Genomic DNA, 26509 nt, shown 5'->3' with positions numbered 1-26509 from the left:
ATACATATTTTTGCATTTTTCATATTTTTTTTATTACAAAATATTGCATTGACAATTTACGTTTAATTGTTGACCAATTTATTCTTTTTATATTTCAATAATTACATTTATTTAAAAGCAAACGATATATTTCCTATGTTGGGGGATGAGTTGTGGTGGCGAAATCAAAACATGTGACACAAATAAAAGTTTATAAAACTGAAACAATTGTGTTTTTGTTATCCATTTTAAGCAGAATCTGGGCACTTAAGCAATGGGCTTAAGTAGTAGAATCTGTCCTTAAAAAACGCCGACGAATTCGTGATTTTACAATATTTATTCTTGATACGTAAATTATATGATACTTTTGATTGATTTTGTTGATTGGTCTTAAATATTTTTGTGTGTCTGTGTGTGTTGCTTCTTCTTTATTTAACTATGGTACTCTGTATATTGATATTTAGTTAGGTCGATTTCTTTATTACATTAACATTTAACTATTTTCAATTTAAGTTTAGGTTTACATTTACGGACAGCAGCGGGATTAGACAGGCGGTCAGGATCGATATGAACTGAGATCGTGGTCGTGATATTAACAGAGAATTACACATTCGATAAGGTATTAAATAAAAGTGATGGATTTCTAAATGGCAAAATGTTTAAGAATAAATAATAATTGTAGTTTTATTTAAATAAAGAAAATCACGATACACCGCAGGATCACATATGACCTCCTGTCTTTTGAAGTTAAGTATATCTTGATCTTTTGATCTCCCTTTCTGTAGGTTTATGTTTTTTATTTTATTTGGAATTTCATGTGTCTTACAATTGTTTTGTTTTTTGTTTTTATTTGCTTTTCTGGTGGGGCAGGAAGAGCTTTACAGTTAACGTACTCACATATAGACATACATATCTAACTATCTAGTTTATAAGCAAAAAATGATTCTCGATAATTGTAATTAATTGTTTTCCTCACAAATGTTTTAAATCCTGTTGCAGGATTTGCTTCAGCTATTTAAGTAAAAGTTACACCATAAACGTAATGAATTAATTAATGAACAAATTAATGCGAAACTAAAGTACATATCGAAAAATGATTATAAATTTGATTTATGTATGTAGTTGTGTGTGTTTTTTATGCAACAAATTAGCATCACTGGAATAGTCTTGGCCAGCCAGAGAGCTGGCGATTTCGAGTGGTCTTTTTTTTGTATATAGTTTTGTGGCCATATCTGGCTGTATATATATATATAGTTATAAGTAGACAAGGGTGAAATTGCACTAAAAACTAAATGCTACAACATTTAAAAGTTGGATTTCACTATCCGTTTTCAATATTAATGTATAGATATATATATGTATCGAAAATTCTAGCAGCTCCTCTCCATTTAATAAACCTTTAAATCGGTTTTGGCAATTCATTAAAAAATAGTTCGAATTTATTCCCCTCTTACATGTACGTATGTATATATGTATGTATGTATAAAAAGTCGCTAGCTGCTTTAACTAAATTTAATTTGATTTTCCTTTTGTGGTTGGTTCTCCTCTGCCTATTCTTTCGTTCGTCCTTTTGCCCCGCCCTCTGCTTAATGCCTAAAAGTATCTTTTTAAATAAATTGTTTAGTCTTTTCATTTTCCATGTGTGCTTTAGTGTTTACTCTATACATAAGTCAAATATATGTATATGTGTGTATATATAGCAAAAACATTATATACTTTTCTTACTGGAAACTCCAAGCCAACAACAACAGCAGCGATCTAAGGGCCATACATATATCAAAATATATATTGGTATATAAAAAGGTTTGGCAATCCTGCGCTTGCGCCTAGTTTCATCATCATCTCTGGCCTGATGCTGACTGCTGTTGTGGCTTTGGTTTTTAGGCACATGTTTTCAGAGCTTATAGGTGTAGATAACTTAACTCTAAACTAAATATATATCTAATACTAAGTATGTAAATCTTGTTGTGCCAGCGGAAACATATTTCCACCGTTTCTGTCATCATCATCAATTGTCAATGTTCTCCGCGCAAGAGCTCCATCAGCAAGTTGAAATCGGCGCCATCGCGAGTCTTGATCGTTAGCATCTCCTTGCCCAACTAAACAAAATGAATAAAAATTAATACTCTTGATATTTATCATGCATATTCCAACACACTCACCTGGCAGGTACGCTGTAGATCGGGAATGCGCAATAGGAGCTCCCCGAACTTTGATGGCGTGTCGGGATAGTGGGCCAATGTGTAAGCCTGCAAGCTCTGCAACGCCTTCTCCTGGCACTCCCGAACCTTTACTGCCTCCTGAAGCTCCGTGGTATCTAAGGGATTTATAGATTATTAACTTCACAATGTGTATGGCGGTTTTTCTCTCTAACTTACCTGACTGCAACAGCACAATCACCTTCATGGCAACATATTCGTAGCGATCAACACGTAATCGCCGCAGGTGATCTGTCAGATTGAGCATCCGTTCAATGCAGGTCTGTAGGATAATAGTTTTAACATACATTACTTCTTATGACCTCTAACAAAGGTTAATCCCAATTGAAACTCACCTGCAACCCATTGGATTTTGCCTGCGACAGCGTTATCTTTCTGCCTTGTGACATTTTTATTTCGCCGGGAGTGTCGATCGATCGAAAACAGCAGGAGAACAGCAACAGTTCGCACCACGAATTGATGAGCAGGCAAATCTGATCATCGATCTGGAATATGAAGAATAACAATTAATTCCAAGGAACTACAATGAACTCCATCTGCCGGCACTTACCGAAATGTTCTTGAAGAGCGGCAAACTCTTGCACCATTTGACAATCTTGTAGAGGCGATGATCGGCCACATTGCAGAGATGGGCAATCAGATCGGGATTGGCATTCTCGCCGTTGGACGAGAGACCAGCACTGGCCAGCAGTGGGTTGGTCAGCTGCGGCTGTTGTCCCTGGTTGGCGCCCGATGAAGTGGCTGACGAGGATGACGACGACGATGAACTGCCGGAGGCAAATGCGGACAGCGGTTGGTTAATGCGAGCCAGCTCCGCATCGGTGTACTGCCAGAGATGTTCAACATCCATGATTTCCTGCAGTAGTGGCGGCACATTTCCAGTTCGCAGACTCTGCTTGCCCGCCGCCTCCGTGGCCACGTCCTCCGTCTTGATGGAAGCCCCACCCAGATTCGGGCTAGCTGGCAGGGAGGTTGAGCCGGGAATTGGTCCACCGGCGAAGCCATTCAGCTGCTGGAGTCGCTGATGATGATGCTGTTGCTGATGTTGTTGCTGCTGCTGCTGCTGTTGCTGTTGCTGCTGTTGGCTGACCACCGCTGCGGCAGCGGCAGCAGCAGCCGCTTGATCGGGACTTAACAGTGGACTGAGCATCGAATTGGGCAGCGTGTACGAACATTGGTAGGTGGAACGACCGCCGCGTGTCCTGTCCTCACGGATGGCCTCCAGTTTCATGCCCTTCTGCAGGCACTTCTCAAACCTGCAGGCCGGGCACTTCTTACGCGTGGAGATGCTCACCTGGCAGGGTCCGCCGCGCACGCACACATAGTTCTTGCGATTCTGCACGGTGCGCTTGAAGAACCCCTTGCAGGACTCGCAGGAGAAGATGCCGTAGTGGAAGCCACTGATCTTGTCCCCACAAATGGGACACGGTGAGTTGATGAGCTGCTGCCGCGAAATGCCAGCCGGTGAAGCGGGCAACGATGAACCAGAGCCCGTTGCATCCAGACCGTTGGATATCGAATCCATGCTCAGATTTTGTGCCTCCTGGCTGCCAGACGGTGGCCCCGTTGAGGAGGCCTCCACCTTCAGTGGGCGATACAACACACTGTGATGATGCACGCCACCGTTGCCGTATAGTGACCCCGCCGGGGGGGCATGTCGTGCCTGGATGGGTGAGTGGGTGGGGCTGAACTCGGAGCTGTAGCTGTAGCAGCTGCTGTGCGAGGCATCACTGTTGTTCCTACTCAGCGAGGGCGTGTAGGGGGCGTGGCGCGAGGTCAACGGCGACTGCGATGGCGAACTGTGCGTATAGACGGAATGTATGGCGGAGTCGGGACTGGGATTAGCGGGCAGCGGCAGGTGGCCACCGCTGCTCGACTTGCTGCGGGCGGCCAGCAGCGGTGAGTTGTCCCCCAGCGGCGGTTCGAACTTGAGATTAATGGGATCACTTTGCGTGGGCGCCAGCTTAAGTTTGGGATTCGCCGAGAGCGTTTGGGAGGTGGTGTTGCTGCCGGTGGTCAGTGGAAAGGCCTTTCCCTGCTGCTGCAGTTCGCCTGCAATGTTCTCCAGCTCGGTCTTGATCGGCTGCAGCGCACAAGCAGGCTGGAGGGGTGCTCCTGTGCTGGTTAGTACCTCGCTCTTAATCGTTGGCTCCGTCTCCATTAGCTCCTCATCGCCGCCATTGGCCTCCGGTTCGCTCAGCTCTCCCTCCCAGGACATGGGCCTCGGACCATTCTTGTCCGCCGTCCTCCGGCGCACCTTCAGGTTCTCTATGTTCGCCAGCTCTGCATCCGAATCGGACTCCTCCTCATGATTAGGTGGTGGAGCTCCACTCAGCGGGATTCGCAGACTGCCGTGGCCATAGTTGGCAATCACTGGCACTAGGTTGCCATTGGGCGTGGGCAGCTCATCCAATTCGCATTTGATGTTTGTCACGGACACATTGTGTCTTGATCCGGTGGTTCCCCCGCTTACTCCCAATCCTCCTCCCAGCGTTGTCGTCGTTGTGGAGGCGGTGGTGGTGCACATGTTGACCGGCAGCTGATAGCCACCGCCAGTTACTCCAAGGGAAGCGCTCTGCTGCTCCGTCTTGATGCTGGACATGTTCGGCATACTGATCCTCTAGCGGTGGTTATGACAATGGCCTCCAGTAAATCGATCTGCAGCTCTGGCAGATCGGTGTGCTCTCTCTCTCTCTCTTACGATTTATGTGTGCTTATCTCAGTTGTGCGATTTTGTAAAAGTTTGAGAGATGTCGTTGATGCAGTTCCATTGTGTTGTAAAACTGGAGAGATTAAAGAGAGAGTTTGGAGTTAGTTACTGACGAAAACTGGATGAAATATTCAAGAATTTAAGTTCAAACCTCGTCTAGTCTTCCTTCTATATAGTAATATATCGGAAATCTGATCAAATATCAAATTTCATTCAAATTATAAAGCTTTTATTCCATTCAAACTTTAAAGTAAGGGTTTGTTTTAAGAGTCTACCTAAGCTCACATCATTCCATTCCATTTCAAAGCTAAGCAACTCACTCAATTTCATAGTTTTGGTCAAGAACAAGTTTTGGCTTAAACGCTAAAGAATTTCGCAGGTTTTCTAGTCAGACTTGGGCTTCTCCCGGTGGCGAGAACCTTTTTGACTCAATGACTCAATTCCGCTTGGCCGATGGACTTGCTGCTCAGCGTTTCGGACTACGAGTGCCCCCGCCTGGCAACGGCGAACAAAGGCCTATTAAAGGCGGATGGGAAGTCCAACGACAATAGGGTCAATGCCACCCCATACAGCCAGCCACCCACCCCGGCGACCTTGGCCAGCACTTATGCTAATTGAGTTCGCCCGCAAAGCCGGCTTCAAAGAACCGCTCATGCTCACGAGCGGCTTTCTGCTCTGCTCTTGCTCACTCAATGCTTATCTCCTACTCTCCGGTTTTGGGCAATGTTCGGAGCAAAACTATAGGCAATGGCCAGCCACGAAAAATGTCATCGAACCCACAGAATATGGCTCCGATGGATGGAACGAGCGGACCGCCGAACAGAATGGATGGTATTATAATAAATTTAAGGTACATTAACCCAGCGCCACGCAGCTGGGCTAGCCCTCCGTTCTTCTTTTGGACACATGTGATGCGGGATGGAGAAAGAAATACGACAACGGGTACAGTGAAGCTAAGGAGGGTCTAGGGCGGATAGAGGAAGTTAGGAATACTAGTTGTATTGGAACTCAATAAAAAATGTTTTGAAAATTTAATTAAAACATGATTGCTTTTCGGGGCGGTATGAGAGATACGACAGTTTTTGGCTTAATTGCTTGTACATTGCAATAAAAAACTGTAAACAATAAATGAATATATTTGCATGTTAACAATATGCCCGTTAAAAATATGATTGACTTTGTTCACCTATGTTATTTACTGCATTACTTGTACATTGCAGGCAAAGAAAAATTTGTCCTGTATATTATAAAAACTTTCATGATCAAATAAAAAATATAAATATTCTAAAAACTAAAAGAATTAAAACTTAAAAACCTGTCATTGTTTAAAAGAACCTTGACTGACTTAAAGATAGAACACTGTACAGTGACAAGGGCAGGGCGAGGTCACCTGGCAACAAAGGGGTGCCCGGGGTAGATGTACCCGATAGCGTGGGCGCTGCCTGGTGAGGGGTTTCCATCATTTCCCAACCAGTGTGTTGCAATGCAATTAAAAGGAAATACACAATTCGAAACGAACTCGCGCGACCCCTAAGAAAGCGAGAAGAGACAGAAGGGCGATGAATCTTTGTTGTTTAGTGGAGACAACAACCCCACGCACTGCACGCCAAAAGAAACGGCCAAGTCAAAACAGAGAGGGAGAGACCGAGAGCCGGGAGCCGGGAGGAAGAAAAGAGATAGCGCGCACGAGAACGAGTAAGAAGCGACGCGCAGAACGTAGAACGGGCAAAGGACGACCTTCAAATAATGTTGAATTTTGTACGCAAACGACCTTGCATACAACAACAACAAGCCCGACGACGGCAACGACGGCGACGGCGAAGTACAACCACGAAGAAGACGCAGCAACGAAGGCAGCTCCACACTCATACATTCGAGCAAAAGTACTCGGAGAAACTCACACAGATACAGTATAAGACGCAACACATGCGCCGCGGGGGAGACAAAAGAGCGGAGACAGAGAGCGAGCGAGAGAGAGAGCAAAAGCATGCGTCAGTTTATTTTCTCGTCTTTTGCTTTTTGGGGTTAGAGAAAGAAGAACAGAAACACTCGTAGACAGGGTGATAGGCGGCATGGCTGTGTATATGTGTGTGTGAATTAAGCAGAAAAGAAAATAAACAAAAATTGTTTTATATCAAAACGCCACAATTCGAACGATGCCCTCTCTCTCTCTCTCTCTCTCACTCTGCTCCATCAAGAATCGTTCTCAGCTGAGCTTGTGTGGGTGTTCAGTCTAGAGAAAGAATGAGATAGAGCGTAAAAGAGAGACAAGAAGTGAATTGGTCAGCATTTGGTTTTTGCTGATTTTCATGTTCTGGCTTTCAGGGAAATACTCATATCACATACTCATACATGTGATTTTATACGCTTGCATGAGTGTGTGTGCATGTTCGTTATGGCAGTATGAGGGGGGTTCTGAGACCCTCTCAAGGCCCAACAAATGCAGCCAAGCGATTTTCGACGATGGCTTCCCTTTTTGGCCTCTCGGCTTTTACCTTTTCGCCTTCTACCATTTTCTGACTCTCTTCTGGCGTTGTTGTTGTTGTATTTGGGATGGCACTGTACCCACACCAGCATAGATTACACATGTGATTTTGTTGGGAAGCGGAAGTAAATGCGCCTTCCTGATCTGTGTATGTGTGTGTCTGTGCTTGTGGGGGTAACGGTTGATGGAATGCAAATTAAATGGACTTGAGATTTCAAAGCTTTAACCTTGGAAAGGAGATTTATTCCAGAAGTTGGAATGGATTTGCCACCCACACAGAAATCACAAGGGTATTGAAATCCTTGAAAAAATGTGTCTAAAAGTATGCCATAATATTTTTTAAGTGCCAAAAGTATAATGTAGCACAGTTTTTCGACAGCTTTTTAAGTTTTGATTTGAAATCACTAATCAAATAATAAAAACCTCTTATATGCAAGAAAAACAAGAAAGAAAAAAGATTGAAGATCTCTTAAAAAGTAATCAACAAGTAAGCAATAAAACAGATGTGGAAGCAAATGGCTCTTTACAATGTAACATTGTACAACAAATTTTAGAATCTTTTTGATGAGATTTTAGAGTAGTAGAGATTTCTATAGCCTCCCTTCAGATTCCTTATAAGCACACAACAATTCTCTATTATTTTGGAATTCAAGTCATTGTCAAAGTCTTAAATTACACACATATTTAACAAATATCGAAATCATTTATATTTTGCTATCCGAAGTAGAGCAGTCCCCTCCGGGCTGACACTTGGTTCTAGTTCAAGCTGTCAAGCTGACTGCTGCTTTCAGCCATGATCTAATTACGCTTACCTAATAATACTGCCGGACTGCCTTCGCTTTGGCTTATGAAAAGTGCATGGCAATTAGCTGGCTTGGCACTCCACCCTCTCCTCTGCCCCGCTTCAAGTTCTTGTAGCGCCGCTATCGCATTACAACAGTCCCCAACAACAGTCGGGACACGACCTCAACTGCATACCAAGAGATTCTAAAGTTCCTATACTCTATCTTAGAATGATAATTGTGGTTAATCCTTTCGTCCAGCTAGGTCACTTTACTTCCAATCAGGATGAAATGCTTCGTTAAGGTGCATGGTCACACTAGGCTACTTTTAAGGTCACATTAAGGACCGCGGGAATTTATTAATAAATCTCAAATGTAAAGAAAGTTGTATTGAGCTACACCAAAAATATGCAAATAAGAAAATATTATTCTACAATAATTTGAAAAATAAGACAAGCTCTTATGAAAGTCTTTTGAGGGAATTTCTGGACATCCAAGAGTATACCCCAATTCGGCGATAACAGAGACTCATACTGCATTTTTGCTGCAATTCGACTAGCCCCTGAAACCAACTCGGGTTCAGCTCGGTTCAGCCTGTCGAGTGGGGTAATCTAATGGCACGACAAGTCCGCTGACCGAGACAATAAGCGGGTTGGGCTCTGGGGCTCCACATCGCCCATTTGGAGTTCGGTGTTCCTCGTTCGCCGTCTGTCGTTTATCGATTTTTATCAGACTCTGGCTTTGACAGGCCATCGAAGGCAACTTCAGTTACATGGGGAAAAACTCCCCTCCGGGCTTTGGCAAAAGGGGTTGACCTTCACAGTTTTTTTTTCTGCTTCTCCTTTTTTTTGTTCTTTTTGTTTCCGCGGAAATGCGCCCCCTAGAAAGAATATGGCGTACTTTGCCGCAAGGGAGGAGTAAGGGGTAAGGGGTTTATTTGGTGTGGGTGGAAATCCATGTCAATAATATTCATGACATTGACATGCTTTGTGGGGCACAAGCTTCGAGGGTTGAACCTCCCGACTCCTTCGGTCTCTGGCCTTCGCTTTTGGGGGTGGTTGATATCTCTGTTGATGTCGGAGTTGCCCACTGAATAGGAAGTTGCTTTCAATTATGCGTGACATGAAAGCGGAGTATTTTTTATGGCGGATCTGCACCCCCAAAAGCCAAAGCCAATGGGGGTTGGTAGGGTGCTCTAATTGGGGACAACGGCGTTTTCCCTTTTGGAGCTTGAGGGTTTCTGTGGGTGTCTAAAGCCCCAACTAATATCGTTGGCCTTGTGTTCCCCAGGGGATTAATTCGTAGTCCTTGGGGTTTGAGTTACCGAAGCTCAAGTTTGTTTTGAATACAAGTTAAAGGCACGGAAAAAGAACAGAACTCGAATATATTCTATATGTTTTTATGTTAGAGTTCTCAAGTAACTCCAACATTTAGGTGATAATGGAACGCATAGACTCAAGAGTTCTCTAATTTCTCTGCCTGACCTTCGAAGTAACCGAAAACCACTCTAAAGAACAACTTCTAATAAATGTCTTTGGAGTTTATCAACACTTTTCCTTAGAAATACACTTCCATAAAACAAATAACAAAGCACTCTCCATCCGTAATTTGCTATACAAAAGCACCTAGTAATGTGGCACATTCCAAACTTCCATTCAAATCCTGAATGCTTGCATCATCATAGAGTCCAAAGCGACCAATTTGAACTGCAGCAAATTTTTAACACGCTCCAGAGATAGACAAAGCAGCAGCACACACACCAGGTATACGGACACACACACACCTCCGACACCTTTCGCCAAACGGCAAACAAAGAGCCAGGTTATGTCTATGGTTGTACCAGTAACTGGGGATTGAAGGGGAATCCCGGGGATTGGTGTGCTGCGGGTCCAACAACAATTGCAAATTGCATTACCTGGCAGCGGGGGCAACATTTTTGCAGTGTGTCTCTGCTGGCGCTGCAAGCTTTTTGATTAATCACCTCGACCCGAAGAGGCGAATGGCCAGATGGGGGGCGGGGCGGCAACATAGGCATGTCATTAGCATAATGTGCAACAGAAGTTGGCTTATGGAAAATGGCAAACAAATTGCAAAACACCAACAGCACTGTCATGACTGCAAGGCACAAGGCGCAATGGGTTTCAGTCAGAATTGTAAGCCAACTTGGCCATCAGAAGTTTTAACGCTGAATATTAACTTGAAATATTATGTCAAAGTTGAAGAATACTTCACAACTAGTTCTTTACTTAAGTCTGTGAAGATTATGGAATTAAATTTAAGTTTTTAACTATGTTTTGCCTTATCAAACTAAAATTCCGTTCATAGTTGAATTAGTTTCTAGTATTTACTGAGGATCGGGTATTTCATGGTCGTGTTCCATGAATTTTGAACTCTTTCCCAGTTTAACAATGTGTCACAGTCCTAACTTTATTAAATCTGCACGACCTCTGCTGGCATATAATTATTTTCCCTATTATTATTTTCTATTCTTGCTTATATCTAAAAGAAATTTAATGATTTCTCATTTCTTAAGTTAATATAGCATGTCCGATAGTGTTAACCTGAATGACTAGCACTTTCCCAGTACATAAATTGACCAGTTTGATAGGCGTATATTGATTGAGAAATGCGTGGTCGTGGTTGCAGAGTTTCCTATTACCATTTGCGGACACATTGCCACGGAAAATTATAAATTAAAACTTAATGTCTGCTAAAAAAAGAGCTTCTATCTTTACGATAGTACATATACATATATCGTTAACTATATATGTATATTTGTATGCTGACAACTAAAAGAACTTGATTTTCAACAGGTGCGTCAGGTCTCGTCTCTTGTCTCGCATCGATATGGCCACCGTTGCCTTGTAATGGCACAAAAGATAGAAACGGCAACAAAAACCGGTACTAATGGCATAAAAACACTGAGAAAAATGCATGTTATACATATGTTAACAATTAATTTGTAAAGTGGTGTTAAGTCTTCTTTAATATTAAGCAATAAAAAGTGACCTTTCCCTTCCACATTCTACCCAAAAGTATTTTTATTTACTTGAAAGTGGAAATCGGCAGCCGTCTCTGATTGATAAGATAAATCTTAATCAATCTTTGCAGTGCAAAAAAAAGAACCCCCGAGTAAACAAAGCGAACTAGTTTGGTAGCACAGAAGATGACTTTGTCAACATGGCCAACAAATTCAAGCCAGACGCACTCCGGGAGTCAGCCTGGAGCACCTTTGGGGGCTACCATGGCTACCATCACCCGGTTGTGGCCAGAACCCAGGCTGTTTTTTTGGGGCGTTGCAATGCGGCACAGACCAGGTCTTCGTCGTCTGCATAACAATTACGATTTACCGTTGGACAAACAGGAAATGTTACGCTTGCGCATTTTCATTTTTATTATTTTTTCAGACGGCTTTTCCAGAGTTTTTTTTTGCATTTTTATGACTGGCACTCCCTGTCAGTCCCATATATGCAGAACCTCCTTCTGTGGGTTTGGTTTATCAGCTTCGAGGCCTTCAACCTACCACCATCATCATCAGACTTGGACGCACTATCAATATCAATAAACGATAACACGGCCACCGGGAGAGTCGGGAATCGCTTTGTTCACTAAAGTTTATTTATAACATTTGTAATTCATTTTGTTTTCTTTCTTTTTTTTTAGTTTCAATTTGTTTTTAACGTTGGATCTGGTAGACCCAAGGTCGTTGGCGAGAGTTTCTTTATAAACACGGACAACAAATAATTAAATACTGATCATCAGTTCCCGGATCAGCAGATAGAAGTGCTTTCTATATGGTTAGAAATCTAAAGATTATGGTGAATTATGTTCGATCTAGGGATTGTAATTCGTTTGTATAATAATCAGTATTTTTTATATTAAATTAATAAGAATTCTTGGACCTTTTCAGCTCACTTTTAGCATAGAAACCATTGAGAAAAATAAATAAAAAATCGTTGAGACGTTCCCATGACGAGGTAACCCTCTTCCACTGTCCGGTTGTTTAGCCAGTGCCACCAGCAGTCACTTCACTGCGTTGTGCCTTGCATTTGCCTTGGAAAGACCAGCACCAGAAGGCCTCTTAAACAGAGTCATTAAAAAGCTTGTAGCTTTGCTCAGCGGCGCATGCAAAGGAGCTCGATGGACCAGAGCCAGGGCTCACCTTAAACTGCACTGGCAGAAAATAATATATTGTATGAATTTCATAAAAAAAAGGTATTTCATAACACACAGGGTTTCTATTCATATAGAAACTAAGAAAAGAAACTAAGTACGGAAGCCAAAGCTTATAATACCCTTAAAATTTGCAACTAAATTTGTGGATCGTATCGGTATTTGATCATAAGTAAGCTTAAAATGTCTAAGATGGCCAGATTGAGTCGGCTGTTGATACAGATCAATAATATATAAGATTTATAGGGTCGGAAACAGCTTCTTCGCAGCCTGACAAGCTTATTAATAAAATAATAATACCCTGAAAGGGTATAATAAATACATTTTAAAACATAAACATATTACCAGAAAATGTATAATTTTTAAATGTATTATTTGGACATTTTATGCTTATTAAATCAGTTTTCATTTCAGATTTCCTTAAATATCCTTTATGATAAATGTTTTGCACAACTTTTTGTTAGTGTATTCAGTCTAAAGACCGCCCACCAGCGATGCATTGTAAAATAATCGCCTCACACATGGTTTTATTTTGCAGTAAAAACGCATTCTAGTAATTAGTAGCAAATGAGATGGAATAGTAGGTATCCTGATCCTGAAACTCAGAGGCTCTTAAAGATCTTTTTACCAACTTTTAAGACAAGATATATATTCCACTTTTCACAAACATGAATTAATTAATATGAATACTTAAACAAGTATGTTATGTTATTCAGTCTTAGTTATTATAAGCACCGGGTATCTGATAGTCGTGGCACTCTACATAATCGTTCTTTTTCAACTCTTTTTTTATTGCTTCTAAGCCGCAACACCAGTTGGACCCGCTTTGAGTTCGTTTCTCTCCATTTATATATATTTTTTTAAGCTGGTCCCCTTGGTTCTCTTCGAACTCGTTTCAGCATCTCTGCTGAGCTGCTGCTGCTGGGTGGGCACATTGCAGGTCTCGTTGCCGCCGGCTATGGCTCCAAATGCGACTTCGACTTGGACTCCGACTCCGTCCCAGGTCTCTGTTCTGGTCTGGCCTGGTCCGGCTGCGTGCGTTTAATTAATATCAAAAGCCAGCTCGCGACGCGTACGTGCAAACTACACATGCATAATATGTATATGAACGATGCTGAAAAAACCGAGCAAATAAACTTAAGAAACAACAACTGCAAGCTGGACTGAAACACACTGGCAAGTTGTTTTGGGACAAGGTTGTTTGCGATCGCAATTCAGCCAAATGCAGCTGAGCTATTCTTTTTTAAGCCATCGAACTGCAATTGCAATTTACCCCGCATGCGTGTTGGCATTCGGCCAAGTTATATAGATGCAGCCACTGGGTTTTGGCCGAGTTGATCAAACTGTTTTTGGCAGGTTGCAATTTATTAAGTGTTATTGTGTAATCGATAAAATGGCACGATTGTTTGCCATTGAGCCGAGGCATTTCGATTATCGATTGGGGGAGAGGGACAGCGAAACTGTAAATTAAATTAAAAATTAAATACAAATTCAAACATAAGCCCAATCAGGTTACTTTAATATTTTATTCAAAAGCTTTTCTAGCTTTGAAGTCATTTCCGACCTTACAAAGTATGTATTGTATGTATTCCTGGTAAGCATCAACAGCCGAGTAGATTTAGCCATCTCCGGTAGAAGAAAAATATTAAATTTTTCCAAAACTTTAATTTTTCAAATTTAAAATTGAGTATAGAGAGTTATTAGCTAATTAAAAACTAACATATAAATTGTTTCCGAATTAAAATGATACCTTTCTTGACTTACTTAAATTTTTTTTTAACTTTGCATTGTCGAAAAATATGAAAATATTTGTATAACTCTTAACCAGAAATTTTAAACAAAATCTATCCAACTTATCTTTTTTAAACACACTTAACAATTCTCAATTCCCCTGTTATATTCCCATTCTAAAACTATGTTTCACAAAAAGTAAAAATTTATACAATATTATTTATTACTTCTTGAACCAGATATCTTCCTATTAAAATCCTATTCATTTACACTCAAACTTAAAGATAACCCCTTTAGGTTCAGATACATTCAATGTACATGTATGAACCTCCCTTCCAATCAGCCTCCCAATTGGCACAGGAGAATAAACCGTTGCTCCATTCGCCTTGGCCCTGTGCCCAAAAATGCAGTCTGCTTGCTTCTCTTTCTCTTCTCTCCTCCTGTCCGTTATCTATTTGGGGTCCTCTCTCATGCTCCCTCGCTGCATCTCGCTCGCACTCGAGGGCTCGGTTTGTCAACAGCTGCATGCGCACAACACACAGCACAAGCTCCCCAATCTCCCGTGTGTTTGTGTGTGCGCGCCTTCTTTGTCGCTGCGAGTGCATTTCGAGTTTCTTTTTTTTTTATTTCACTTTACTATTACATTTTTCGGGCAAGGTCATCAGCGAGACAAAGTCAATGGCCGCCAATGACCCTTCTCTGGCTCTCGGTCTGTCTTTGGCCTCTCCTTTCTCGTTCTTCTGCCTCATTTACAACTTGTTCTTGGCACAGGCGAAAGAGCCAAAGCAGAGGGAGTGCTGATGGAGGAGGGTGGGGGAAGAAAGAGGAAAAAAGAAGGGTGAGGTGGAGTGTAGGCAAAGGCAGTCAGCATGACGTGTTATTTTTGCTTTTCGCTGTTCTTGTTGTTGGCTCTCTCGCATTTCTCTTTCGTGGCTTCCTCTTCTGAGCCGCATTTGCTTTTGTTTGAGTTCGAAGCTTAGGTTTGAGTTTCTTTTTATTTCTTGGCAACAAGTCGTTGTCGTCGTCGTCGTTGCTGCTGCCTCTCTTCTACCGCCTGGAATTGAACGTATTTGGCCTTTCTTTTGTCCGTTCCTCATCTTGTGCCACCAACCGCCCCCACCCCACTACCATTCTTCTCTCTCTCTCTCTCTCTGTGCTGCTTTCTTGGTTCTTTGGTTCTTTATGTCTTCGTTTTCCCGTAAATGTGTCCAATGATCTCTTTGCTCAGTTCCTCGAGTTGATTTTTATAGTCTTTTGTTTTCGATGTTCTTCTTCACGGAGTTCTCTGCCCCCGATTGCCCCTTTAAAGCTCCCCATCGAGTTTCTTTTGTTCAGTAGTTTTTTAGTTGTTCTTATAAATTGGTCCTGTCAATTTTCTAGTCGCTAATTTTTTGACAACTTTGTTGGGATCCATTTAATGTTATCGATGATTAATTAACGATAAAACCGATTGATATCGGGTCTAAGACGATATTGGTTGTGAAATATTATAAAATTATGCTCTAATATATTTATTTTATTATAATAATTATAATTTGTTCACCTTAAATTGAATACTATCTGTTTTAACACTTGTCCTTTTATCAATACGAAAAACTAGGAATTTAAAATTTCCCAGAACTGCTAAACTGCTTTCTCGTTCTTCTGCCTCATTTACAACTTGTTCTTGGCACAGGCGAAAGAGCCAAAGCAGAGGGAGTGCTGATGGAGGAGGGTGGGGGAAGAAAGAGGAAAAAAGAAGGGTGAGGTGGAGTGTAGGCAAAGGCAGTCAGCATGACGTGTTATTTTTGCTTTTCGCTGTTCTTGTTGTTGGCTCTCTCGCATTTCTCTTTCGTGGCTTCCTCTTCTGAGCCGCATTTGCTTTTGTTTGAGTTCGAAGCTTAGGTTTGAGTTTCTTTTTATTTCTTGGCAACAAGTCGTTGTCGTCGTCGTCGTTGCTGCTGCCTCTCTTCTACCGCCTGGAATTGAACGTATTTGGCCTTTCTTTTGTCCGTTCCTCATCTTGTGCCACCAACCGCCCCCACCCCACTACCATTCTTCTCTCTCTCTCTCTCTCTGTGCTGCTTTCTTGGTTCTTTGGTTCTTTATGTCTTCGTTTTCCCGTAAATGTGTCCAATGATCTCTTTGCTCAGTTCCTCGAGTTGATTTTTATAGTCTTTTGTTTTCGATGTTCTTCTTCACGGAGTTCTCTGCCCCCGATTGCCCCTTTAAAGCTCCCCATCGAGTTTCTTTTGTTCAGTAGTTTTTTAGTTGTTCTTATAAATTGGTCCTGTCAATTTTCTAGTCGCTAATTTTTTGACAACTTTGTTGGGATCCATTTAATGTTATCGATGATTAATTAACGATAAAACCGATTGATATCGGGTCTAAGACGATATTGGTTGTGAAATATTATAAAATTATGCTCTAATATATTTATTTTATTATAATAATTATAATTTGTTCACCTTAAATTGAATACTATCTGTTTTAACACTTGTCCTTTTATCAATACGAAAAACTAGGAATTTAAAATTTCCCAGAACTGCTAAATCAACTAAATTTCAGCTTCTCTTTAGAATAATAAAATATATCCCAAGAATAAGGCGACGAGAGACGCCATAAGAAGCGACGCTTCGAAATATATGTTTTCTCAGGTCCTAAATTAAGCGAATGTCCTTCAAAGCGGGGCCACTCCATCACATTAACATTCAGGCTCCGACAAAAGGAAGAGCCAGACAAAGCTGGAGCTGGAGCAGAGCCAGCAACAGGAGAATCATAAGGCTCGCCTTAATCAAAACAAATCAAGTTCGTGGGGGAAGCTGTCCCAAGGTGTGGGAACAGGGAAGAGCAAAGGAGCAGCCGGCAAACAATGCAATAAAGCAAAAAAAAAGGAGAGGAAAGAACTCCAAAAGTGTGGCAAGGCGCGAAACAATAAAGGAGAGTCAAGCTAGAAAGAACCGGCACTTAGAATACCCTTTACAAATTATAATAAATAAATTAAAATAAAATTGCAGCCTAATTTTACGTGATATTAAAGCAGCTATAGATTTTTTATAGAAGGATTACAACCTATTTTTGTTCCAAGTTATTTCGTAAATTTTAATACCTTTAGTAAGGGTATTAAAACATGGGGACAGACAGAAAATAAAAAAAGAGGAGCATCAAGTCTCAAGGAGCGGTTCAAACATAATTTCAAGGATTTATGTCTTATTCAGGCGCTTTAAAGCACCCGAGAACGGTCAAAGCAGGCTTAACAGACTGAGTAAAACTCGAATAAAATTCGAATAAGGAGGACAAGCCTGTTTTCGAGCCATTTTCAGCGGTTTGTTTTGATCTTAATTTTATAAACGAGTCCGATGATGGAGATGGGACTGAGGTCAACTTAAATGAAAATGAATATGCCTTAAAAATGGGATAATTGAAGGGAAGTCCTAACGGGTTAAGACTTATGAACTTTCTTATTCACATGATAAGTTTCGATTAAGTTCGTTAAGTTACCCAAGTATTATTACAATAAAATCCAAAACTAAAACACTATTAAAGATCATTATAGGTGCAATTATCAATATTTTTGCTTTGGATATAAATCATTTTTAATTGCAGAACCCTATACTTATTTCAAAGCAATGATGTTGCAAATTTTTACTAAAAAACTTAATTAATAGGGTCACATTTCTTAGATTTCTATTACTATACTAAACCACTTTGCAATCGTACATTTGTATATAACGCAATTAAGCCCATTCAAAGTGTGGAACAGGTGTTTATCAAAATGTTGTTTAGTTATCTATCAAATATTTGCTCGATTAATTTGATTTTGCGGTTTTTTCCTCAACCTCTACTAGACAGAGATATACATACATATAGAGGGAAATCATCACGAGACCAAGATTTCGAGAGCAAATGAAAAATATAAATCAGCCAGAATGTCTATTGGATTATATAATTGCGCTGCAATAAAACAGCAAAATCGAATGAATCATTGGCCAAAACACGGCAAGCGATTTGTTGTATCTTTTGGTCTATACACACTCATACCGCTCACATCAGAATTATATTTTATAGACGGCGTCCCAAGGTCGTTGCTTGACTTTCTGTAGAAGGGGGAACGGAACGCTCCCAACGCTCTTCGCTTTCTGTGCGGTTCTCGATTTATGTTCGTGTGTGTATTTCCTGTTTGAAATGTGATAATTTCTTTTATATACGCGACTTTAATTTTTTTTTTTTTTTGCGAGATACTACTTCTGTATTCCCAGATTGAAAGATGGATATAATAAATAATCGGGCGTTGTCAACCTGTTTGTTTCAAATGATTTGTTTCCCAAGTTTAAGACGACTAACAGACATTGATCAAAAAGAAGTAAAACTATTGAGATTTCCAGGCTCAATTTATTATAATTAAATAATGCTTAAAAAAAAAGTTATTTAAATCATTTTGATTTCAGAAAATTGGTTTAAATAAATATGTTTATCGTGCAAAATAAAGAAATGTTCAATCAATTCAATGAAACTAGGAAACGCCAGGCATGCGTCATAAGTTGGTAGGAGCTTTACTCCAACATTTTGGCTCAAACGAGCTCTTTGAGAGAGGAAAATCGAACTGAACTCAGTCCAAAGAAACCTAAAGCAGGAAGAACACGTTTCTTTTGACGGGAGAGCAAAGGTGGAACGGGCAGAATGAGTGGAACCAATCAAGCAAGGCAGCCAAAGAGGACCAAAACCTAGGAAAACAATAGTTTTAAAAATTCTATATGTTATGTAGACTTTTACTTTTAAACATTTCTATCACAGATATAATAATTATAATTATGTTGAAAATATACTTATAAAGACAAGACCGAAATGAAAAGAGTTTATAAACTCATATTCATCGTATCTTCATTTAATTTTAGGCTTTATGTTACCGAAATTCACGAAATTTCCTCAGGTAAACAAGGTATTCTCGTAACTAATTAAGCAACCATTCTTTCCTTTTAATCTATAAATTAAAAGCAGCAAATTGATTTGTTCTCTTTATAACCATACAATACTCTTATTCATGGCACACAAATCAAATTATCCAAACAAACTGGAGCCAAAGTCCCAGACCTCAGACGATGGCGGCAATTTTCGAGTGATTAGTCATCAGAAGAAGGCAGTTTTCAAAGCAAAAAAAAGACGACAGAGGGAATTGTGGAGTTTAAAGATCTCCAGAGTTGGTTCCCTGTCAGCCTTTGCGTCGCATTAGAATAGGTTTCTTACAAAAAAATCATTTTATTGGCAGCTTTCAAGTTGAGAAACCTAGCTTGTACCTCGATCAAATTGGAGATGAAGCCAACGATGAAGCTAAGGCAATAGGGGTCTTCTTGTCTGGAGCCATGCGCCAATCAATTTTTATCGTTTTGCTTTAATTTGATGAGATTTTTATCGACTTCTCGTTGCCGAACCCAAAAAGAGTGGAGAGCAGAGCATGATCCCACCATCTTCTTATTATTCTATCAAGTTATTCTTTCTTCTTTGCATAAATTAATGGCTAATGGTCATAAATTTCGGACCGGCTCCGGACCCTGATGATGGTTTTGTGCGAGCTCCTTGGGCATAGCTCTTGGGGATTTATTAGCTGACCTTCAGTGTTATAAATAAATAAACATGAAAATTCATTTATTCTCCGCAGTATTCTGTTAACTCTGCGCTGGTTTTCTCGTTAATTGAGTGACTGACTGACACAGGGGCTGAGACTGTTGATAGGTCGTTGCCATGCACAGAGTTATTATTTATGAATGCTGATCTTAAAAGTGATGATAGCTAAGGAAAAACTGATTTTACTAATAAAATTTAATAAAAACTAACTAAATACTTTTAATTTATCTGATATATGTGACTTTTAAGACTCTTATTTCTAGTAAATGAAGCCAGCTTTATATTTAATCTGATTTATCAATCATTTTAGGCCCACTACCGGGGCACACATTCGTACGCTCCTTTTTTGTCTACAACAAAAGTTCAACTGCAGTCCAAAAATGCCTTCAATTGTTGCACAACCATCAGCAGCAGCACAGCAGTGTGTTGCACCCAACAGCAGCAGCAGCAGCAGCAGCAACAACATTTGGGTAACATGTTTTTCGTCTTTTTACTACCAACACGCCAACGGAAAAGCGCCAAGCCGAGTCGAGCTAAGCCGAACTGAGCCAAGATATTGGCCAAAGCGATCATGTTTATATAGACACGTATAGACAAAACAAAATAATAAAAACAAAAAACAAAAACAAAAAAAGAGGCAACAACAACAACTGGCAATTGGTAAAGTTGCCAGTTGCAAAAATCAAACAAAAATGGCACAACAGCAAGACGGCCAACTACAGCGATTGGTAACTGCAACTGGCCAAAAACAGGAAAAGAATTAACAAATAGTTTCCAAGTTTTAAATACTCTTTCAGAGCTTGAGATGCAAATTTAATAAACAAAGATCAACACTATATTTTTGGTTAGTTAAATGTATTATAAAAATTCTTTATTTTAAAATGAAAACCACCAATTTGAAAATGTATATTTATGCAAATTAATATAAAACTACTTAAAGCTTAAATGTTATATTGAATTTCTTAATTTTACATTGTAAATAAGAACTAGCAGTCTAAAATGTATAACTTTAGCAAATTAATATAAAACTGATTAAAGCTTAAACCCAGTTTAAAGTCTTAAAGATGAAACGTTAAAAATTTGATTCCTAAGATAGAGGTTTGGCTATCTTTGACTTTAGCAATTGATAAAGGCTCTAAGTGCTTTGTCATGTGCTGATTTTAATTTAAATATAAGCAAAAATATATATATTAATATATAAAAATACATTTAAATATAGGCAATGAATCGTTTAACTAATTTAAATTCCCCACTTTCTAATTATATGAAAACCTAGATTTTTTCTTTATTACCAATATATAAATTTAATGAGTACAAGCACTTAAAAATATATTTAAGAATCATAAAGAAGCAAGCTACACTTGGTCTGACTATTAATTTCTTTCCCTCTTTCTTGGAGAGAGAGTAGGAGATGGCTTCTTTTCTTTCTACAACTTTAACTTTTCCTACTTCTACTTCTTCTCCTGTACTAGGTTTTTTTTGGCGAGGTTACAACAAGGTAAACCTGCTGCCATGTTTATTGTATCTTATAGTTTAATCTCCCGCCCCAGACAATGGGACAAAGCAGAAAGTCTTCTCCTCGTGTTGTGTTTGTGTGCGAGCCTAGAATAAGCCAAGAATTATGGTGAGGAGGTCAATGTTGCAATTGTTAACTGCTAATTAGCAGTCAGAGTCAAAGCCAGCGGGTTACAACGGGGGGGAGGAGCAGGCGGATGTTGAAGCTATTGAAGCTTGTAACAATTTATGTATCTACTGTAAGTTAGGGGGGTGGCGAGTGGGGGCGATCGATGGCAGTTGGAACGCCCAAAGATATATGTATATATATCCAAGAACCGGTTAACAGCTGGCATATGGCACTCAACTGACGTAGGAACGAAAAATAGTTGAGTCGTTGCTGCCGCCGATGTTGTGGCAGTTCAAGATCGACATGAGATATGGCCAGACAAATTATAATCTCCATAGCAATGGAGCCTACGAAGGAGTATTTAATATTAAAATAATAGTCTTGCCTTATATGTATTTATCTTTTTTTTTTAAATCAGTGATGACATTTTGGGAAATAATAGAGGAGAAAAGAGCGTTTAAGAGAGTTGTATTTGAAGAGATTCTAGTGGGAAATGTAACACAATCATTGTAAATATATAAAATTATAATAATAATTGAAAATAATAATTTATTCAACAAGTTTCAAGTGGGAAATGTTAAGAAATCAATGTATAATGTATAATAATAATAATAAATAATAATATGAAAATAATAATTTATTGAACAAGTTTCAAGTGGGAAATATTAAAAAATCATTGTAAATATTAAAACAATAGATTAATACTGATCATGAAATTGATATAGAATTACAGAGGAGTTATAGTGCTTTGAAATTCCTAAGAAGGTAGTCTAAAAACTGTTATAAATAATATAATATCTGTTTAATAAAACATTTTCTCTCAATTTACCTTATAAAGTTTATTTCATACTTTTAGAGACCTTTTTTAAAGGATTTTAAAACCGTAGTGTTTTCTGTACCACCCCCTATATATTTACCTTAGAATAATCCTTGTAAAAATCGTTTCCCAAGTTTATAATACCAAAAAGTATTGTCAATTACAAATACTCATGTTCATAAATTAGTTGCACGCCTCGAAAACCGCATCACCGCCACATTAAGACCCCAATCCGCCGATCCATCCGCATCTGGTCGCTGGTCAGTTGGAACCCCTCCACACCTGCCTTTAACCCAGGTTATGACAACAAAAGCTGTAAATTAACATTTGAGGCCGCAAAACACTTAAAAAGAGTTCAAGAACATAAACAAGCGCAGACGCGATGGCCGCAGCCAATCAACTTACAAAACCCGCGGTTAACCTTCAGCAAGATGCGGGAAAAAAAGAGGGAACCTCCGAGGACCGCACATAAACCCAGTTTACAAAATGAAAAGAAGGTAAGACTGGACTGCAGTCAGCAGAGAGTCAGAGGAAAAAAAGAACAGCCAATAAACACAAAAACCGCAAGCCGACGTAGTCAAAATAATAATGAGCCCAACATTTAAAATGTTTTATGAGACAACCGCTTCTGCTTCAGCTCCTCGAAACCCAGTCTCAGTCCAAGTACCAAGACCAAGACGAAGACCGAATCCAAGCTCAACCTCATCAGTGGAATTGGCAGCACCTACGGGGCCAAGACTCTGTCTCTGGCAAGTCTTCGATTTTTCTGGGTCAAGCCACACGCGAAAGCAGAAAGAGCGGAGACCCGAGTCGTCAGAAGAAATGTGTGGTAGAGTTCAAAACGTGCCTGGGCCATATTGTTAAGAGACTTGCCACGGCCTCTGCCACCTCACCTCCCGTCCTCACCAGAAACACTCCCCGATCCGAGCCCTGCGTTCTGCTCTCCTTTTTCTTGGGCCCGATTCATTGTAACCAATAGTCGTTGTCGAAACGATTTCCGGTGGCATGCACTCAGAAAAATAAGTTTAAAAATTAAAACAAATCAATCAAAATAATAAATGTATCTACAGGGAGTTATTGGGGAGCTTTAACCCTATAAAAACTTGCACAGAAAAGCTATCGGATTTAAAATTAATGCATTTTTAGCTTAGTTATGATTTCTAAACAACTTTGATTTCCCAAAACAATTAGAATATAAAAATATCGATTCAATAGATACCTAGAATACTCATATTTTAAGTTTTTTTTGAAGGTCTACAAAGACCAAAAAGCCAATGATTGCCACAAATCGTATATATTTCATATTTGCAACCAAAATCGTAATCAATAACCAATAAAACAATTGAAATTGATTTTTCAAAAGTTTTGCCTTTAAAACTTTCAAAATTTGCATAGCATTTTAAATTTTAAAAATATTAAAACCTAATATGCTAGTATCCTTATAAAAGCCAACACAGAAAACATTATAATTTATACAACTGTTATTAAATTCCTTAAAATATTTGTTCTTTAATTTGTTATTTGTTTCAGTGCACTTTGGTTCTCTCTGATTCGTTTCTCTTCGAACCGTTCGCTGCAATTGCACTCCGAGCGGGTGACTCAGACCAAGTTTGGGGTCCGAACTCGAGCCCCCGCCATATGAAAGTAGTTCAAGTGACCAGCGGCGCCGTTACATTTCACTGCTTATGAATTGAAGTGGCCCGGCCAGTCACTTCCCCCCCTATCTCTCCTGCCTCCCTGCTCCCCCGTGTGCCATAGATTGGGGCGTTAATTAAATTGTTTTGATTTCAGGGGCTCGAAAGGCCTTTTTCGTGGTGAGTGCCGTGGGCTTTTGGGGAGCCCAAGGCCTCAAGTGTGGGAGATTTCCTTCTCAGGAATGGAGTACTGTTTGCTGAGATGCAAAATAATATCATATATTCAAATATTGAGCTATGCTCGGCTAGAAAATATTGTGAAAAGTGTGAGACCGTCTCTTTAGAATTAATTAAAATAGAGAAAAGTCTAGGAATTAGAATATTCAGCTGAGGGTATACTAAAATGGGTGAAAATATTATTTTTTAAAAACTGATTTATAAACCTATTAATAAATTAAACCACATGGAATATTAAATGATTTAATTTACATTTTACAATAGATACCTTGACAGAAAGCTTTCCGAAAAAAAGTATAAAATATTATTTAAATGAGGAGAACTTGCCAAAATTAAGAAATGTTCTTTGATTAAAAATAATTATGTTAAAATACGAAAACAAATTAAATACATAATGTATCACTACCTTAAACCATTAAAAATAATGAATAAAAGTTCAATAACTCACCATTTCAAAATTAAATCACGGTAGTCCAATAGTCGTTACATTCAGTCTAATAAGAGTTTGATAGGATTACCCTAAAAATCAGTTTCCGTCGTTGAGAAAACTGTAGTGTGCAGTTCCAGTTGATTTTCTAATAGTAGGTTTTTTTTTATTATTGTGTTTTATCTAGTTTGTCACATTTTTATTGAGGGAAATTTGCTGTTTGACTTTGACTCTCCTTAGCCTTTCGCGTGGCGACGATTGGCAAGTGGGGAAAATTATTGCACTTGAATTTTTCACCTGCGAATTAATAACGGTAAATTATTCATCATACTCGATCCGGTGAGCAACGCGCACTTGTATGGGTTAAGAACGGCAACGGACGCGGCAGCGAGAATGGACAATAAAATAATACAACAAAAAAACACAAAGTGCAGCCGCGAAAGGAACGAACGACGAAACTTGTTGGAGCTGCAAACGCGGAAGCTGTTGTTGCAGGCAAAAGGCGAAACCAGAAAAAAACTCTTCTGCACATACAGTCCAATCAGAACCGACACTCTCGCACAGCAGCACACACACACTCGACACACACACACACGCACCGTGTTCTGTTTTGCACTTGCCTTTCTGCTTTCTTCGAGAGCCGAGCCGCTTGGGTTTTATTTTACACGACAGCGGCGCTCTTGTTGCGTTTTTCCTCACCTTTTGCAGAGTTTATTGACATTTTCAGCGTCGCTTTGTGCTCTGCTTTCTTCGTGCGAGTGAGCGAGTAGGCGAACGAGCGTGCGCGCTCCCTCTCTCTAGCAAAGTGAGCTCTTCCGCTCTGCTCTCTCACTCTTTCGTTCTCTCCCTCGCTCAACACTTGCTTTTTTGTTTACAATGGAGTACGCACACACTCGCAGCCGCGCGTACACACACGCACAGAGAATAACCTTCAATTTTATCTTATTGCGCGCTCTCGTCATTCGTTATTCTTTTGCCATGCACGAGAATTAACATTGGCTTTGGTTCGCTTTTCACATGCAGCTTTCATTTAATTTATGCCTCGGTTTTCATGCATTTCATTTTGCGTATATTCTTCCATATTCCCCACAACCAAAAAGCACTCACTCACACACAAACTCTTGTCCCCACACACCAACGCGGCAGCAGCAGCAGCAACGAACGACCTTTGCGGTGCGAGCGAGATGGCGTGACACGAAAATTTTGACGTTGCTCTCTCGATTTTGCTGAATGAGGAAAGGTTTCGAAATTCGGATTTTGTTTTTATTATGCACAGCCTTAATTGCACTGAATTTGTCGGCGAATCCGCGGCATTTGACCACTCTTTTCACTCATTATACGCTCTTGGCGCAACGCTGCTTTGTTGTAAATTACGATTGATTGACCACAACAAACATTTGTTTACAAAAGCAATCAGCATATCATGTTGTTTTCCGCGACCATTTGTGCCGCGGGTTCTTTTCTTGCGCATTGCCTTTTGTTTATTCTTTATGGCGATATCTAGTGATATTTACTGCATGTTAATCTTATTTCTTTATGTATTTACACTTTTTAAAACTCACGCCACGAAAAAATTCGACCGCAGATCTGCTCGTGTACCGTAATTTTTGACGAATTTTTTTTTCTGACCGCTTGCACTCGTATATATAGGCAAAACATCGATGAAAACATCGATGCATCGATTTCGATTTCGATGTTCATCGATGTTTCTATCAGCAGTAGCTATTTACAGCCAATAGGCTGCCACACTGGTCACACAACTAAAGAGAGTTAACAGAATTTTGGGGGTGAATTTAAAAAAATTAGAGAGGTTAACAGAGAAGTGCGGGTGAAATGAAAAATAGACTTAAGAAAAGGTGCTTGTGAATTAAGAGAGAGCATAAAATATAAATTCAAAATCAGATTTTAATGACTGTTTTAAATGCTACGTATAGGAATGTAATTAGTTCGTTGTTTTTTAACATAATAACAGAATTTTGCTGGTGAAATGAAAACAGTGTGACCGAAGGCATTGGTAGCGAAAAAAGTGCAAAGTAGAAGTTTCGCAAAATATCGATGAATTGAAAAGCGTATGAAACTTGCAACCATTT

The 26509-nt window shown here is 39.7% G+C and overlaps 1 protein-coding gene across 5 annotated transcripts; it reads right to left on the bottom strand.

The window, feature by feature from the left end:
* Nucleotides 1-7: 7 nt before the first annotated feature.
* On the bottom strand, nt 8-26099 carry Hr39 (Nuclear hormone receptor FTZ-F1 beta). Of its 5 annotated transcripts, none has more exons than XM_086837244.1 (7): nt 25531-26099; nt 24441-24716; nt 2749-4981; nt 2534-2683; nt 2358-2460; nt 2142-2296; nt 8-2078 (listed from the first exon to the last, which is right to left on the bottom strand). In XM_086837244.1, exons 3-7 carry the CDS (start codon nt 4807-4809, stop codon nt 1995-1997), a joined length of 2553 nt encoding a protein of 850 aa, XP_086693370.1. In that variant the 5' UTR covers nt 4810-4981; nt 24441-24716; nt 25531-26099; the 3' UTR covers nt 8-1994. The 5 variants fall into 5 exon arrangements, with proteins under 5 accessions (XP_086693370.1, XP_086693371.1, XP_020806484.2 ...); XM_086837245.1 differs by having other exon boundaries at nt 25982-26080; XM_020950825.2 differs by having other exon boundaries at nt 25119-26040.
* Nucleotides 26100-26509: the final 410 nt, after the last annotated feature.

Source organism: Drosophila serrata, unplaced genomic scaffold (assembly GCF_035046125.1).
Source record: "Drosophila serrata isolate PLE 108 unplaced genomic scaffold, ASM3504612v1 contig_302, whole genome shotgun sequence".
NCBI lineage: Eukaryota > Metazoa > Arthropoda > Insecta > Diptera > Drosophilidae > Drosophila > Drosophila serrata.
Note: the sequence above shows the minus strand (reverse complement) of the source record. Positions and strands in the feature narration are given on the sequence as shown.